General features: G+C 35.3%; 1 protein-coding gene across 2 annotated transcripts; it reads right to left on the bottom strand.

The window, feature by feature from the left end:
* Positions 1-1,486: 1,486 nt before the first annotated feature.
* Positions 1,487-5,588, bottom strand: LOC117637053 (peptidyl-prolyl cis-trans isomerase CYP40). 2 transcript variants are annotated; one of them, XR_004587139.1, is made up of 10 exons: positions 5,299-5,588; positions 4,144-4,644; positions 3,919-4,006; positions 3,762-3,814; positions 3,220-3,324; positions 2,895-2,970; positions 2,473-2,510; positions 2,321-2,395; positions 2,118-2,225; positions 1,487-1,748 (listed from the first exon to the last, which is right to left on the bottom strand). XR_004587139.1 is itself a non-coding variant. In XM_034371805.1 (9 exons), the coding sequence occupies exons 1-8, from the start codon at positions 5,467-5,469 to the stop codon at positions 2,339-2,341; spliced, it is 1,089 nt and encodes a 362-aa protein (XP_034227696.1). In that variant the 3' UTR covers positions 1,487-1,748; positions 2,321-2,338. The 2 variants fall into 2 exon arrangements, 1 of the variants encoding a protein (XP_034227696.1); XM_034371805.1 differs by lacking the exon at positions 2,118-2,225 and having other exon boundaries at positions 5,299-5,469.
* Between the last annotated feature and the right edge of the window lie 10,190 nt (positions 5,589-15,778).

Here is a 15,778-nt window from a genome sequence, read left to right as displayed (position 1 = left end):
GGGACTTTCGTCGAGCATTTGGTGTGCATACCAAGGGTCGCCCAGCAGCTGTCTAAGGGGGCTTACATGGAGTTCCTTGCCAAATTTCTAGCCTTCCAAGGGGTCCCCTCTTGTCCCAATGTGCATCCGCCCTTGCTTGAACCACGATTTTGCATGCCCAAATTGATTTTCCCTGTTTGCTTTGGCTCTTTTTGCTTGAGGGTAGCGTTCATGTATCTTATGCGATGGATGTTGTTACACGCTCCTCCTGTTGCTATACATGGTACAACACTTGGGAATATTTTGATTTTATGAAATTCAACTTGTTTTCTTTTAGGACTTCCTACTCATAAGAAAATGAGGGAAGTATTTTCCCAATAAAAATGCCGGTACTTACACTACTTGATTAACTCGTCAAGTACTAAAATAACTTATATACAGTACAACGTACTACATGTTACATAACACTAGATTAAAAATAAAACACATGGAATATTCACTCCATTGAGAGGTATGTCCACCTAAAATTTCTAAATTGTCAAGCACTCTGATATGTGTGTGAGGTAGACGTGACCCACCAAAAAACGAGAAAAAGAGGTAAACGGCGGTGATGTGGAGCCACCAGATCCAACTTTATAAGTCAAAAAGGTGATGGTGAATATGTGACTTGCACTAATCTGACAAGACAAAAATTCAACCCTAAGAATGATGCAACTTGATAACCAATCTCAGTTCGCCAGCTGTCTTCCCTCAGATCCTTAGAAACCAAGAACGTGCAATATACAGAAAGTTTTACGATCTTTTTGGGTTTTGACAAAAGCACCAGATAAGTCTATTTTCATTTGTAACCTAATTCTGAAGTGTTCACATAAATTTGGGAGATATTTAGTGATATACCCATTTCTAGCACTAATATTATAAATAAACCCTACACAATTGAATTCCTATAAACAAACCCAAAAAAAACCCAAAAAATGATAGCTAGCCTTATTGAATTTAATATTGATTATTAAATTACTTTGATGCCCTATTGAGTGCTTTGTGTATTTTTATGAGATTTTGGGGTTGGGCTTGTTTTAAGAAATTGATGGCAGTTTTGTAATTTATAAGAAGTTAAAAACTTTTTTGTTATGTTGTAAATGGGCTTTGGGTGTGTTTCTAAAATCCATTTTATATAGGGTATTTTTATAATTTGAGCCCCCATATTGGGTATAATAGTGAATCTCCCTAAATTTGGTGTATTTGTCCTAAAGTTTGCTCCCATACATCTACAGTTGAGATTAACTTTCAACCAAACAAGACTTTTTTTTCTGCAATAAATATAAGCTGTACTAGCATGTGCATGGGTCACATGATTTTTGCCTATAACAGAAGTTGAGCGTGACTGGAATTTATTACAAGGCTCGCAATAATCAATCCATAGTCTTGCACGACTGATGTTAACATAATTCATGACAATAAAAACTAATTACTTAGCGCATAATATCTACCATAAAAAAAGAAAAAATGAGGCCCAAGTGAAAGTTTGTCTAGCTAACCATCATATCAACAAATGCTTCCAGCATGTAACAGGACAAAATTGTTCGGTTTAACGTTTGATCAAGTTACAACTCATTGGCCTTTTGCAAGTTCCAAAAAGTAACGCTGTCTTGCTAGGAAAAAGAAAAACAAGAGGGGAGAAGTTCAATTAGATGAGCTTCAAGCTTTAATTCTTTACAGGTAAATTTTCTTGCAAGGATCAGACTTATTCTCCTATGATCTGGAGCGACCTGCGAAATAGGAAGGTGTTAAAGTAAATAAAGATCCGTGAACGAACTACAAAAACATACAAACCAAATTTGAAGTCTAAAATACAGAAGCAATACTGATATGGAACCAATAGCTGAATGAACCAATTCTCCAAATTCTATATGGAACTTACAAAAAACTGTAAATATATAGACAAAATACATTTCTTGCCAACCTAAACTATTTGATTGTGTTAAAATCAATTTGAATGTGTGGTCCTAATTCGCAGTCGAACAACATTGTATGCTAGATATCTGTCAAAAAACATTATAATGTATATACGTTGTGTATATCTAACATATTGTCACGCAATGTTTGAGAAAATATAGAGAGGACAGAATATTCGGTACCTGATTTTCCCTCGAGAAAATCAGGGCTTGTGACAAAATAAGTCTGAACCAGTTGACACTAGGTATGATTGGACTCCAAAGCATTTGTAAATTCAAGGTAAAGGCAGCCTGTATTGGCAAATTACATTAGGCAGTGATTCTTAATATCAATGTTGAGTCATAGGTTGAAAAAAAAAAATCAAACCAAACAGTATCTTACGTACCAGTTGACTGCCGAAGTGCTACTTTTGGAACATCTTGCTGTAGGCCTTCTTCTCCTTATCACGTCTATCAGAAATCTGTCCAAAAATATGAAATAAGAAATCTCTAACACCTATTTCCGCAGAATTTCACAAGTCTGGTTTAATATACGGACCTTCTTCTTTGCAGCGGCAAGCTCCTTCTTTATTCCAGCTGAAGATCAAAAGTAAACCACAGTAAGTTTTGGCAAACAGGTAAGCCCAACTTGCAAAGTATTTGCATCAACTTGACCATTTATGCCTTCAATAAAAGAATATTAATAAACCCAACCAATTAGGAGGCGGTTACAAAGTACTAAAGCAAAAGTATTCTCCTCCTTTGACAAGAAACTTCTTGTTAATTATATTGAGACTGGTAATGGCTCTCCATCGAAAATATAACAAAACGTTGGATTCAGATTGTTCAACTCCATTACCACTCACGTTCAAATTTATGACTCTCCATAGTTTATCTACTGCTCACCATCTTTTTTCTCAAACCACTAAAACTGGCATTAAAATAAAGCCTTAGGCTTATGACAAAGGACTCTGTCCATACCATCAGTTGGCTCCAGATCCAATGCCCTTTTGAAGCTTTCAACTGCAGCATCAATATCATTAAGCGCCATGTATGCCTGACAGACAGAAGGAACATAGCCATCAGGATATAAGGACGCAATCCACTAAACTTCCCATCAGTAACTTAACAACCAGCAACAATAGTGAAGGCAATATTCACAAATTTCATAAATAACAATAAAGGCTGACTGCATGGATAAGACACTGGAAATATAGAATTAAATGCACCAGGAAGTGAAGAGTGATACAACTTTAAGTAGACACAGGACCACCGTGGCATACATGCATAAACAGAAGATACTAACCTGACCTTGGCGAAACAAAGCCTTAACATTATCTTCTCCATCCCTCATTGCAAAGTCGGTGTCTAACAGTGCTCCTTTCAGGTCCCCCAATTTCAACTTACAAGCCTAGAACAACATACCAAACATAGTAAGTAGTTAGACAAAATGCACTAGAAATACAATAAAAACAGGAAAGAATTTACAGTAATGGGATATGCTTTTAAGAAGCAGAAGAAGGGCATAAGAACTTCATCACTGCAATTTGTTCCCCAAACAAAAGAAAACCATTGATTTAGGAAGAGTAGTAATGAGTTATGTAACTAAGTTGGAAGGTTATGTACATATCATGACAGTTTAAAGTACAACATATATCATGTTCAAGCAATAATCAAGTCCTGCCAACCTTTTATATTGGCATCTAAACCCTTTTTAAAATACCCTGTTTTTTACATTAAAAATTCAAATAGATAGTCATTCTAGAGAGAAATTACTTTCATAATACAATTTCAACTAAAATGATCAATATATTATACCATAAAGCCAACACAAAAACGATAACTTACAGAGCTGTTTGTGAAAATCTGTGACTTGGTCTTTCTCAAACTTGAACTCCTCTCTGCAGAGTCGCAGGGGGAACGAAGTAAATCATGATATAGAAACTTGTTGTCCAATACAATTAGGAAATAAACAGATTACAGAATTTTAGAAGAGCAAATTCACCTTCATCAATTCCATCTTTCTCCCAGCAAATATCCAGATAGCGCAAAGACTTTCGGTACTTTTTAAGAGCCATTTTATAGTCTTGTTTCTGCTAACAGTAAATATCACCTTTTCAGTACAATCACTTATTTCTTTGTTTACTTTCTTCTTTTTTTTGGGGGAGGGGGCGGTGGATGGAATAAACATCAGAAAGATCAATAGACTGTAACTTAACATGAACATTACCTTATAATATTCATTACCAAAAGCCTTAATTGACTCTACAGAGGTCATCCACCAAGAAAGATCAATAGGACTCTCATCAATATCAGCTGGCCAATCAGGATAAATATCACCATCTTTGAAAAGATTAGAAACTCCGTCATCTTCCCCCTCAGGAATTTCTCCACAATCCACAATTATAACATCAACATTGGGACAATCACTATCAGCAGTGGTTATGTGCTCAATTGAACGGACAACTCCCATTCCTTTAACTACCTTCCCAAAAACAACATGTTTCCCATCTAGATGAGAAGTGCGAGTTGTTGTGATGAAAAACTGAGACCCATTGGTGTCCTGACCAGAATTAGCCATCGATAACATGCCTTTCCTTTCGTGTTTCAATTCAAAATTTTCATCCTCAAATTTCAATCCATATATAGATTCTCCCCCAGTACCATCTCCAGCAGAAATATCACCCCCTTGAATCATAAAACCTTTGATAACACGATGAAAACGAACTCCCTGATATGACATGGGAATAACAGAAGATTTTCACAGCAATACATTTAACATATCCCAAGGCAGCTAATGAACCGCTGTACAAACTGAAAAAGCACATTACAGTAAAAACAAAAAACAAGAAGTTACAATAGGATATCATTTTTTCGCCCATTGATTGTCCAGCCTTCAAAGTTTCTATGAGTTTCAACAGTCTCTATGAAATTTCATTTTCCTTTCAACACATATAATCGACCCTGGTAAACAATTAACTTTTCTTTATCAACAATCACAATTCTTTATTAAAATATCCCAAAAATTACGGATGAACAGTAACTAAATGAGCCTCTTTAAGACACAACAAAAAATCTTTGATACGATTGTCTTCACAGGTACTCCGATGGCAAATGACTCTGAGCATATAAGAAGCTGGTTGTACAAAACCACAATCACCAAAGAAAGCAACAACAAAAAGTTGCAGTTTTGCAAATGAACGTATCCTTAAACAAAGATTAATGACACATAAACCCAATCAAAATGGAAAACCCAGAAGTTCTGCATAACAATCAAGACTTTCTCAGTCTTTTACATCATAAAAACAAGTAGTAAAAATAACCCAAGATGCATTAACAAACATACAAACATAAACAAAGAAAGAAACAGTGAAAAAGAGAGGACCTTGTAATGGAGAGGAGCACCAGTGTTTGGTCCAATGCCCTTCTCACCAGTACAGAGAGCTCTGAAATTCTCGGCGGTTTTAGGCACCGCATCATTGTAAAGCTCCACCACTATCCGGCCTTCAAGTTCTTCTCCTATGCTAATGTCAAGAAAGCACCTTGGCCTTCCCATCTCAGCAGAGTTTCCCTTGTAGAGTTCTTCCAGACTATTCTCTTGCGTCTCTTCCAGTTCTCTCTCAAATGACAAATGTAGTGGGAAACAGAGTTAGTAAAACCCTATTTATTTATGTCTCTCCTGCCAACTTTTCCAATGCCGCTCTGTTTTGATTGTTTCTGTTTCTTTTATTTATTTTTATTACATGTTGTCCCCCTCAATATGGGGCCCTCCCTAAATCAATCACCATTAGTAGTCGCACTTGACATACAAGTCAATTATTTCCTACCAATTATAGCATCTTCAATAATAATAGTAAATTAATCTTTTTAAGTTAAATTTTATTAAAATATGTGACAATTTAAAAAGGTTTATTTGCTATTTTTATAATTTATAAATTCAACAAACTCTTCAATTCAATTAGTGCAATGTTATTGAGAAAAACAAAAAATACGAAAATATTTGAAGTATGTCTATTATTTGAAAATAAAAAGTGTAAGTTTTTATCATTTTCAATGTAAATTTTGTCTTTTCAAAGTAAAATTAAATGTTTTGAAGAGCATATGTCAACTAATCAATCATGAATAGAGAGAAAATGGTTGTAGCTTTGATGACTGAGTTTGATAAGTCTGTTGGAGGGAATTTTGGTTATGTGACTCACTTATTTTAGCATTATAAAGCTGTTGAAGAGGCTATTAAAGATGCTATAGCCTCTTCAACAACTTTGTGATGATCAAATAGGTGAGTTTAGTAGTCTCTTCAACAGCTTTGTGATGATCTAATAGGTGAATCACATTATAAAAAGTCTCTCCAAAAGTCTTGTCAAAGTCAATCATTAAAGCTTCAATCTATTTATCTATATTCATGACTAATAAGTTTATATTGGCTCTTCAAAAATTTTACTTTAGAAAAACAAAACTTACCTTGAAAATGTTAAAAATATGAATTTTTATTTTCAAATATTGAATATATAGACATTTTCACATGTTTTCATATTTTTCATTATTTTCCATGATATTGCATTACTTGATAATTAAAGAGTTAGATGGAGCAAAAATTATTCAAGGTTGGAGCAAAAAATATTCAAATATTAAATAAACCTTTTCAAATTGCCACATAGGTCAACAAACTTTAGTTTTAAGAGTTTAATTTGCTACTACTATTGGAGATGCTCTAATTATTGCAGTACAATGGACTTGTAGTTCAAGTGCTCACGAGTTTTCATACCGTTGCACTCATGGTATCAATTTCCATTGTATCAAAAGAAATAAAAAATTAAGTTTGGTCCTTTTGTTTTCATTTCATGTATAAGGGCTTACCCCAACTTGATATGTTCAATCAATTATGTTGAGCTATAAAGTTAAGATTAGGACAATCAAATTTCATACTCTTAGAACATCTCCAACCAATATGTAAAAAGTGCCACTTAGATATTTAATGACTAGAAATAACATTTTATATCACTCCAACCGAATTGCTAAAGCTAATGTGGAATGAAGGCTAGAGGTTCAGCCGTTAGTTTTGACATCTCAAAAGCAAGATGTCAAATGAATATTTTATTATAAAAAAATATATATATTTTTATTATTTTTTAAAGACAGCTGACTGTTACTTTCATTTATTTTTTTTCTTTTTTCTTTTTTTCTTCTTTATCTTGAATGATTTGATTGTTACAAATTTTTTTCCTTCTTTCTCTTTCCAATTTAAATCAACACTGAAATGTAATAAAATAATAAATTTAATTTGATATATCTTGTGGAGTGTAAAACTTCATAAATGTTAAATTACCACATCAACTATCAAATTTAAATTTGATAATTAATATTTGACATATCCGTTGAAGATGCTATTATGTTATTTTTTATCCACGGAATAGGAGAATTGGACATATAAAACATAACAAAAGGTGTTTCTCTTTGTTAACAAAGAAAACTTTTATCATTTAATTACTCATAATTATTTATTGCTTCTGAGCTCGTGCTCGTGCGTTTACGTCGGTTAAAGGCTGCGTCGAAAAGTGGTTTGTCTGAGTGTGTCTTGTCTGTCTGAATGTGGTGGTCGCATTGCCAAAGTGGTGGAACCAACGTTTATGCCAATGCCAATAACAAACAACTAATTAATAATTATTGTCCTTTCGCAAAAAAAAAATAAAAAATTATTGTCTTCTTCTCTATAAAAGTGGGATCTAATGAAACTCTAGAAGCTCTGTAATTTATCTCATACTCAAAAACCGAGGATAACAGAAACAGGATCTTCTACTCTTGGTTTTTGGGTTTTATTGTGTTTATGCCTAAAAAGATGTTGTTTTAGGTTTACCACATTATTCTTAATTTTCAAGTCTATATACTTGAGATTTTTTTTTATATTAGTGATATTCTATTTTAAACTAACATGAACTACAGGAATGTGAATTCGAATTTGGGTGCAGAGTGGGAAGTATATCTGCTCTAGATTTTTAAGAGAAAAACGATAATTGTATTCATAAATTAGGCACAAAGACCATGCTTGAACGAACTAAACATGAATCACAGAGCCCAAATCTACGAATACAACTACAACTTTTTACTCTCACAAGTACAAAATACAAGTAGATACTAGAAAATAATCAAACACCAAACTCACAAGAAGTTGATGCAATTATTACAAAATAAGAAAACTACAAACAAACAACCAAAAACCAACAGAGCCCTTACCGCCGTTGTTGCCATTGCCACCATAGACGTCATCGCCGCCTTGGAGACAAAGAACACCACCGAGATTGCAACCAGTCACCTTACAACTAAAACACCAACCAACAAAACTACAAATCCAAGCAGATCTAGACACAAGTAACCTCTTCCACGATTAAAACCCCAAATCTAGTAGATGAGGAAGGGGAAATAAGTGGGGAGGTAAGAAAAAGAGAGAGAGGGAGAGAGGAGGAAGAGTGGCCTCCTCCCCACTCTTCCTCCTCCCCAGAACACAACAAAAGAGGTTTAAGAGAGAGAGACCGGAGGCTAGGTTTTAAAGATAGCTTATTTTTCATCTGCTCTAGATTTTATTTTCACACAAACGTACTTTTCCCCTTTCTTTTTCTTAATTTGCAAAAAGAAAAGAAAGAAAGAAAAAAAAGCATGAAGGACATGAATGTAAGTTGCAACAAGTAGTAGGAAGGGAAAATAAACGCGTGCTCTCTTTTTGATCCACTCTCATTACACTTACTCATATAAATCCAACATAATTGACATGAATGTAATTAAGATAATAATAATAATAATTGACATGAAGAGTTGCACCAGAGCATCATTCATTTGCACTTTTCGAAGCAACAAATCGCCTTCTAAAGTACAACTCCAACTGTAAATAAATCCTTAATTAAATCTAAAAAACCCTACTTTTGCAGGGTTGGTTTTCTAATCTCATGGCCTGTAGTTCTGACATATGGTGCAGTGGCCATGCAAGACGCAAGCATGGCATCCTCCATCACTGAAATAAGACATTACTTGCTAGCTTGTTAGGTGCATAGGTCCTCCCAAGCGTGTATATATAGACATGACTCGGATAAGGCACTACCTTTACCTTATCAAGATATGTAGGCATATAAATCGTCCTGGCATTGCTATTTTCTAAAGGAGCTTACTATTCCATTCATTGTTGAAGCTTGACAATGGCTACTTGGGTGGGCCCGCTATTTGCATCCACCTATAAACAAATGCTTTGGATTGGATTCAATGAGTTTTAAGTGCGCAATGCTTTTTGTATAGTATATGCTGTTCATCATTCGAATTATGTCTTTGAATATACCAACAGGATCTTGCCTAATGAAAAAGGATTTTAATTTACAAAATAGTGATCTCAAGTTTGAACTCCATGACACCTTGTATTGTGAAAAACTGTCACCCTTTTGTATCATTTTTGGCGAAACTGCACACTACATCGAGTTATCATTTTGGGCATTTTGCAAAACTTGAGCACTTGGCTCGTGACGATACAAACTTTACCTAATCAAATCAAAGACCATAGTGGAAAATCCTCAACAGTTTAAGGAACAAATTTTTAATTATTCCTTTACACTGTACACATATCATGGTATGTAACAATATGATAACGTAAACGCAACATTCTTTCTACTAACTAGTCTCTTCGCACGCCCGCACCTGCTGGAAGCTTTTTTTTAAAAAAATTTAAATTTATTTTAGAATTAAAAAAGATGATGGGTAGTTGTGTTCTATAAAAATAGAATCCATTATTTGATTTTTCTTTTAATATCAAAAAGTATGAATTTATCATATTATCCTCATTTAATTAATAATTTCAATGCTTAATGTTTGCATTAACTAAATGCATTTTTTAGTATTTTGAATGTTTTACCATTCTCTTTCTTTTACTTTATATATATTAAATTGTAAACTCCTTGTTATCTATATTTTCTTTAAGGGCAGTGAGTAAGGTGCCCGATAAAATGCCTAAACAAAACTGAGACAGAAGGAGAGCAAGAAACCTTCATCATCTCTCCTTCACGAAGAAAAACACAAGGATTTGCTGCCACTAGTATGTGTCATGCCTGCCCATTGCTGCAACAGCAAATCTGACACTGCATGAATCTTTTGCATATATAAACAGGGCACGTGGGTGTTAGCAACTCTGGGTTTCATTCATGGCCAAGCTCTACAGTTTTGGCAAGGCCTACTTGATAAAGTTGTCTGTCCTGTTTATACATAGAAACTGTGCATTTGCTAACATATCTCAAATTTGTTGGCGTGACTTGTGGATGTTGACTTACTTTTTTTACATACCAAGAATTCGTATTATAATTGTAATTGATTTATTTTAATTCATGATTTCCTACTATAAATAGATTTAGGAATTTATTATTTACTTGCCCATATAAGTTTTGTTGTACTATAAATATGACCTCCTACAAGGAGAAGAATACACAGAAAATTCCCACAAACAAATATTTTCTCATAGTTTTCATATTTTAGCATTGTATCAGAGCAGCGATCTTGGAATTGCTGACTCTAGTTTCAAACCCCCGCCGCCGCTATGGAGGTTGATGATTTTTTCAACCCTCATGGATGTAGCACCACCGACTCCTTCTCTCATTCTCAACCAACCATAGCCGAGTTGAGTGCCCAGATGGCTCAGCTCCTACAGATGCATACTTTGGCCCCGAATCTGATCCTGAATTTGGATCCAATTTTGATGACCCTGAACCCGATCTGGAATCAGGATCTTATTTTGACGACCCCGACTATGACAACTCCGACGACGACCCCGACCCCCACTCCGATGATGACCCCGACCCCGAATTTGTTTCTAATTCAGACCCCGATCTCGATTTCGACTCCGACTCTGGCCTCGACTCTGGATCAGGTCCCGATCCGAATTCCTACTAAACCTGTATACCATGCCTCTTCCGCTGCACCGACTATGACTTCTCGACAGACGACCTCGCACATGGACCAGATTGCGCATATTGTGGTGATCCGAGACACACTTGTGAGACTTGTTTTAAATTGCATGGCTACACCGATTGGTGGGCTACTCTTAAAGATCGAGGACAACGCAATACGACCAGTAATAATACTAGTTATGGATTCTATACTTCCAATAAGATTGATTCCATGAGCTAGATAAGATTGATTCCTGATGATTTTCTGAATACTACACAACCTCGACGAACTTGTATAGCAAATGCCAATGGAGTTACTTATCTTGTTACATGGGCTGGCACTGTTGCACTCTCATCCTCTCTTTCACTGTCTAATACTTTATTTGTTCCATCTTTATCCACTAAATTGTTGTCAGTTAGTCAGCGTACTGAACAATTGAATTGTTGTGTACTCATTTACCTGAGTTTTTGTTTGCTTCAGGATATTCACACTAGGGAGATTCTTGGTCGTTATACTAAGAAATGGGGGCTATATTATGTCGATGACTTCAGTCCCGGCGTGGCTAATAGTGTGACGCATCCCTTTGATAGCAAACAAAAGCAAATCTGGTTGTGGCACCGTCGATTGGGACATTCGTCTTTTAGTTATATGAAGCATCTTATACCAGATTTATTCTCAGGTTTTAAGGACTCCGACGTCACATGTGATACTTGTATTTTGGCCAAGAGTCACCGTGTGCCATACCCGTTGAGTACGAACAAGTGTACTACTCCATTTACGTTAATTCACTCTGATGTCTGGGGAGCTTCACCTATCACTGTTCCTTCTAGTGTTCGATGGTTTATCACATTCATAAATGATTGGACACAGATGACATGGCTTTATTTGCTGAAGAATAAAAATGAAGTGTTTTCCCATTTTCAGTCCTTCCACAAACAGATGAAAACTCAATTTAATGCTCAAATCCAGATGCTTCGCTCAGACAATGGTGGAGAATTTGTCAATCATGACTTTCAGACTTACTTCCAACAACATAGAATTATCCATGAGACGACTTGTCCTCAGACACTTCAACAAAATGGTGTTGCTGAAAGAAAGAATCGACATCTTCTTGAAACTGCCCGAGCACTTCTGATTGGTGCTCATGTTCCTCGCCATCACTGGGATGATGCTATTGTCACCGCAGTTCACCTGATCAACTGCATGCCTTCTAGTGTATTGACCTTTAAAACTCATTTACAGGTGCTTACGCAACACAGACCTCTGCCATTGGTTTTGGTATTCACACCCCGAATCTTTAGATGTGTGGCTTTCGTTCATCTCCACAAAAATCAACGTAGCAAACTTGATCCTTGTGCGCTTCGTTGTGTTTTGTGGGTTATGCCACTCATCAGAAAGAGTACCGCTGTTATCACCCTCCTACTCGACATACTTATGTCACTTTAGATGTGACCTTTCTGGAATATGAGCTGTTCTTCCATGACCATCATACAATTCTAAGCTTCAGGGGGAGATACGAAGTGAAGAGCATAATTAGAGCAACTTGGAAAACTAAGAAATTCTCCTCAGTACAGAAATGATCGATCGTCCCGAGTCTGGAGCACAAGATTAGTCTATGCCGAAAAACGATCAATCGCCCATTCATAGCGATCAATTGCCTGACCCACCTGATCCATGCAAAGATATTTCTGATCCGAGTCTCACACCTACCGATAATACAGAACAACAAGATGAAGACCCCCCCATTTAACTCAACAGTACCAATAGACCAATCTCCTAAGAATATCCTTGAGGTAACTACTCCTACTATGCTTGTGCATTTATAGGATAAAACTATTGGATATCAATTACCTTTCGGGCAAAATCATGGGAAGCCACCAAACCGTTATTCACCTGATATTGGCAAGACATCAAAGTATCTAACCGCAAATCATGTATCCACTGAGAAGCTGTCTGAACCACTCAAGGCTTTTGTGCATCAGTTGTCTGCTATCCATATTCCAACCAAGGTCTCTGAAGCATTGAAAGATCCTAAGTGGGTCCAAGCTATAAAAGAGGAGATGAAAGCTCTTAAGAAAAATCAGACTTGGACATTGGAGACTATACCACGAGGAAAAAAGACTATCGGATATAGATGAGTGTTTACTATAAAACACAATGCAGATGGATCTATCGAGTGATACAAGGCAATACTTGTAGCAAAAGGGTACACACAGACCTACGGTATAGACTATGAGGAAACCTTTGCTCCAGTTGTAAAGTTAAACACCGTTAGAGTCTTATTGTCTCTTATAGCTAATTTGGATTGGCTACTTTTTGACCAAGTAAGTAAAATAAAGGGAACGAGTACAAACGAACAAAAGTGGAGTGTGAAAGTCGTTACACATTATAAAACCTGCGTCGACATGTTTACCTTTCAATTAAGAGAGATAAGCAAATAATTTTATTCTCCATAAAAATGAAATGATATATGTAATTTTCATACCTTTTTTTTTTTTTGGGGTCTTCAAAGGGGTTGCACCAAAGACGGGCTTTGGGAACCATAGCATGTTATATGTTACGTAGGCCCAAAAAGTGATGAAATGGAAAGCATGACAAGATCAACATTTCTAGTGGTTGTGCAGCTTCTAAATTTAGTGGTTGAGCAAGCAATTTATATCATATCCATGGAAAAAGTTGGTAACTTCTCTCCACATCCTCCTGAACCTTTTTAATTACAAAAGAAATCGAAACATTATTCGTATATTGAATCGGATGTTTGCTTTTTTCCCAAAATGAAAACCCATTACAACAAGAGGGCAATGTAGAACTATTAACTTGAGCTGAGAATTTTAGTATACGAGGATGAACAGCATCTAGTACCAGACTTCAAGGAAAGGATGAGGCCCTTCCCTCTAAAGATTGACTGATAAAGAGGATGTCCTCTCGTCACAAGAGGCCAGTGGATATGTAGTAACGAAAATGAAAAGTCTCCAAAAGCAGTAGATAATTGTTGCACGAACAAGAAGTGTACTCCCTACAATCCTAATCCTAGGTAGGGAGGGTCATCCTTTTGATACACTTTGACGTTTGATTGAGTTGATATATGTAAATATATTATTCTAATTACTATATGATAGAATTTTGTTACATGTTATCAACTTTTTGTAACGACTGATAGATTGTGAGCCTCATATACATCAACAGTCAAGAATTGTCCATGTACGCATAAGCGACTCACTTTAGCATAGAGTAATATAAGTATAGCCATGAATTTTCATGTGCTTGACAATAAATCTAATATATACATTCATTATCCTCGAGTGACTAAGCATGGTCCTGGATTTTCATGTGCTTGAGAAAAGGTCCAAAATGTTTGTCCACTTTTTCTCCATATATAGAATCTACTCGTTTGCTTTTTGTTTCCACGAAAGGAAATATATTTGGAGGGATTGGGTACTGTGTTGGAAGTTGATGCATCATCATGATCAGTCTAGTTACATTTTAAAGTTTTGTCAGTTTACTATCATTTGAATTTGATGACTTCAAATGCATAAAATTACTCTTTTTATTTTTATTTTTCGTAAATGCATAAAAGAACTTAAAAACGAATAGAAGCATGTTCAAAGTCAAAGCCCAACCCAAGTTGTCTGGGTATCGAGTGACACTATTTATGGGCTGTGCTAGACCACTCTTCAAAGGCACAATGCAACCTTGTGAGTTTCCTCTCTAACCAAACTATTGTCTGAATTATATATCATCGGTGAGTATTTCACCGACCCCACATTGGTTTTGCTCCAATAGTTTCTTGCTGTCTTCCAACGTTTTTAACTTTTGTGTTATTTGATTCTTCGATCCAATTCTAAGAGCTTACATATTTTACAATGCATAACTGGGATATCATTATCCAGCTAGAGATGGTCATAGGTAGTTATTGGGTCCAGATTAAGCTCTCTCAACTTGAGAAAAACTTACCTATATTGGATACTATCGTGGCGATATTTCGAGTCAATAACTTATTGTCATATATTTTAATTTTCCGATATAATTGATAGACTTTGAATACCGCTACGTTACAACTTACATGTAAGTTCTTCTCAACTAAACTTATGTGTGTGATTTTTGGTGCATATTAAGTTGCAATAAATTACAAAACATTGCGAATGAAGATATCAATATAAAAAAACTTACTTATAATATACATCACAGCTAAACTCGATTTATAGGATTACGCCATCAAATTCATCTGATGAACTGGCTAATTGATTTTGTAATTTGAGTAACAACATTTTTAATAAATAATTCTAATGAAGCAATATAATAAAGAGTACTCTTCTTGAAAACCATGTCACGCAATTTAAAATTGAAATAAAAATCTAATCGATATCGTCTCATTTTTTCTTCATTTTTATTTTGTCTGACTCATTATCGTTTTTCTTTTCTTGGGACCTCAAAAACCAAAAGTTGCATGGAACCACAAAGCTAGTTGTCTTTAATGAATAACAAAGGAATTTTTACTATTTTAATTCACAACTTAATAATATATGGATCACATCACAAGAAAAGAATCCAAAGAAAAGGGATAGAAACAAATTGCAGACAATAACAAGGGATATGCAGATATGGAATGACCCTAAAACGAATCCAGAGAGCCAAGATATGTATATTCTACAGTCTAACACTACATTGCTATTTTTTTCCTTTCGTTCTCAAATGATTAAGAATGTTTAATTCAAACACCCGAAGTTCTATGTTCGTTTTATCCTCCCTCAATATTGCTTCTATATAATAATAAAAAATACAATCAACACTATATACACATTACATTACACAATACCATATATAGGCAAAATACATAAACAAAGATTTATAAATTTTCTATTTTTGTCTACCTTAGCAACATTCTCAATATGAACAAAAATTAAAAATCCCACCAATTTCATATTAAATATTCATATTTTAAATTGCCTCGT

The sequence above is a fragment of the Prunus dulcis genome, chromosome 8 (assembly GCF_902201215.1).
Source record: "Prunus dulcis chromosome 8, ALMONDv2, whole genome shotgun sequence".
NCBI lineage: Eukaryota > Viridiplantae > Streptophyta > Magnoliopsida > Rosales > Rosaceae > Prunus > Prunus dulcis.
Note: the sequence above shows the minus strand (reverse complement) of the source record. Positions and strands in the feature narration are given on the sequence as shown.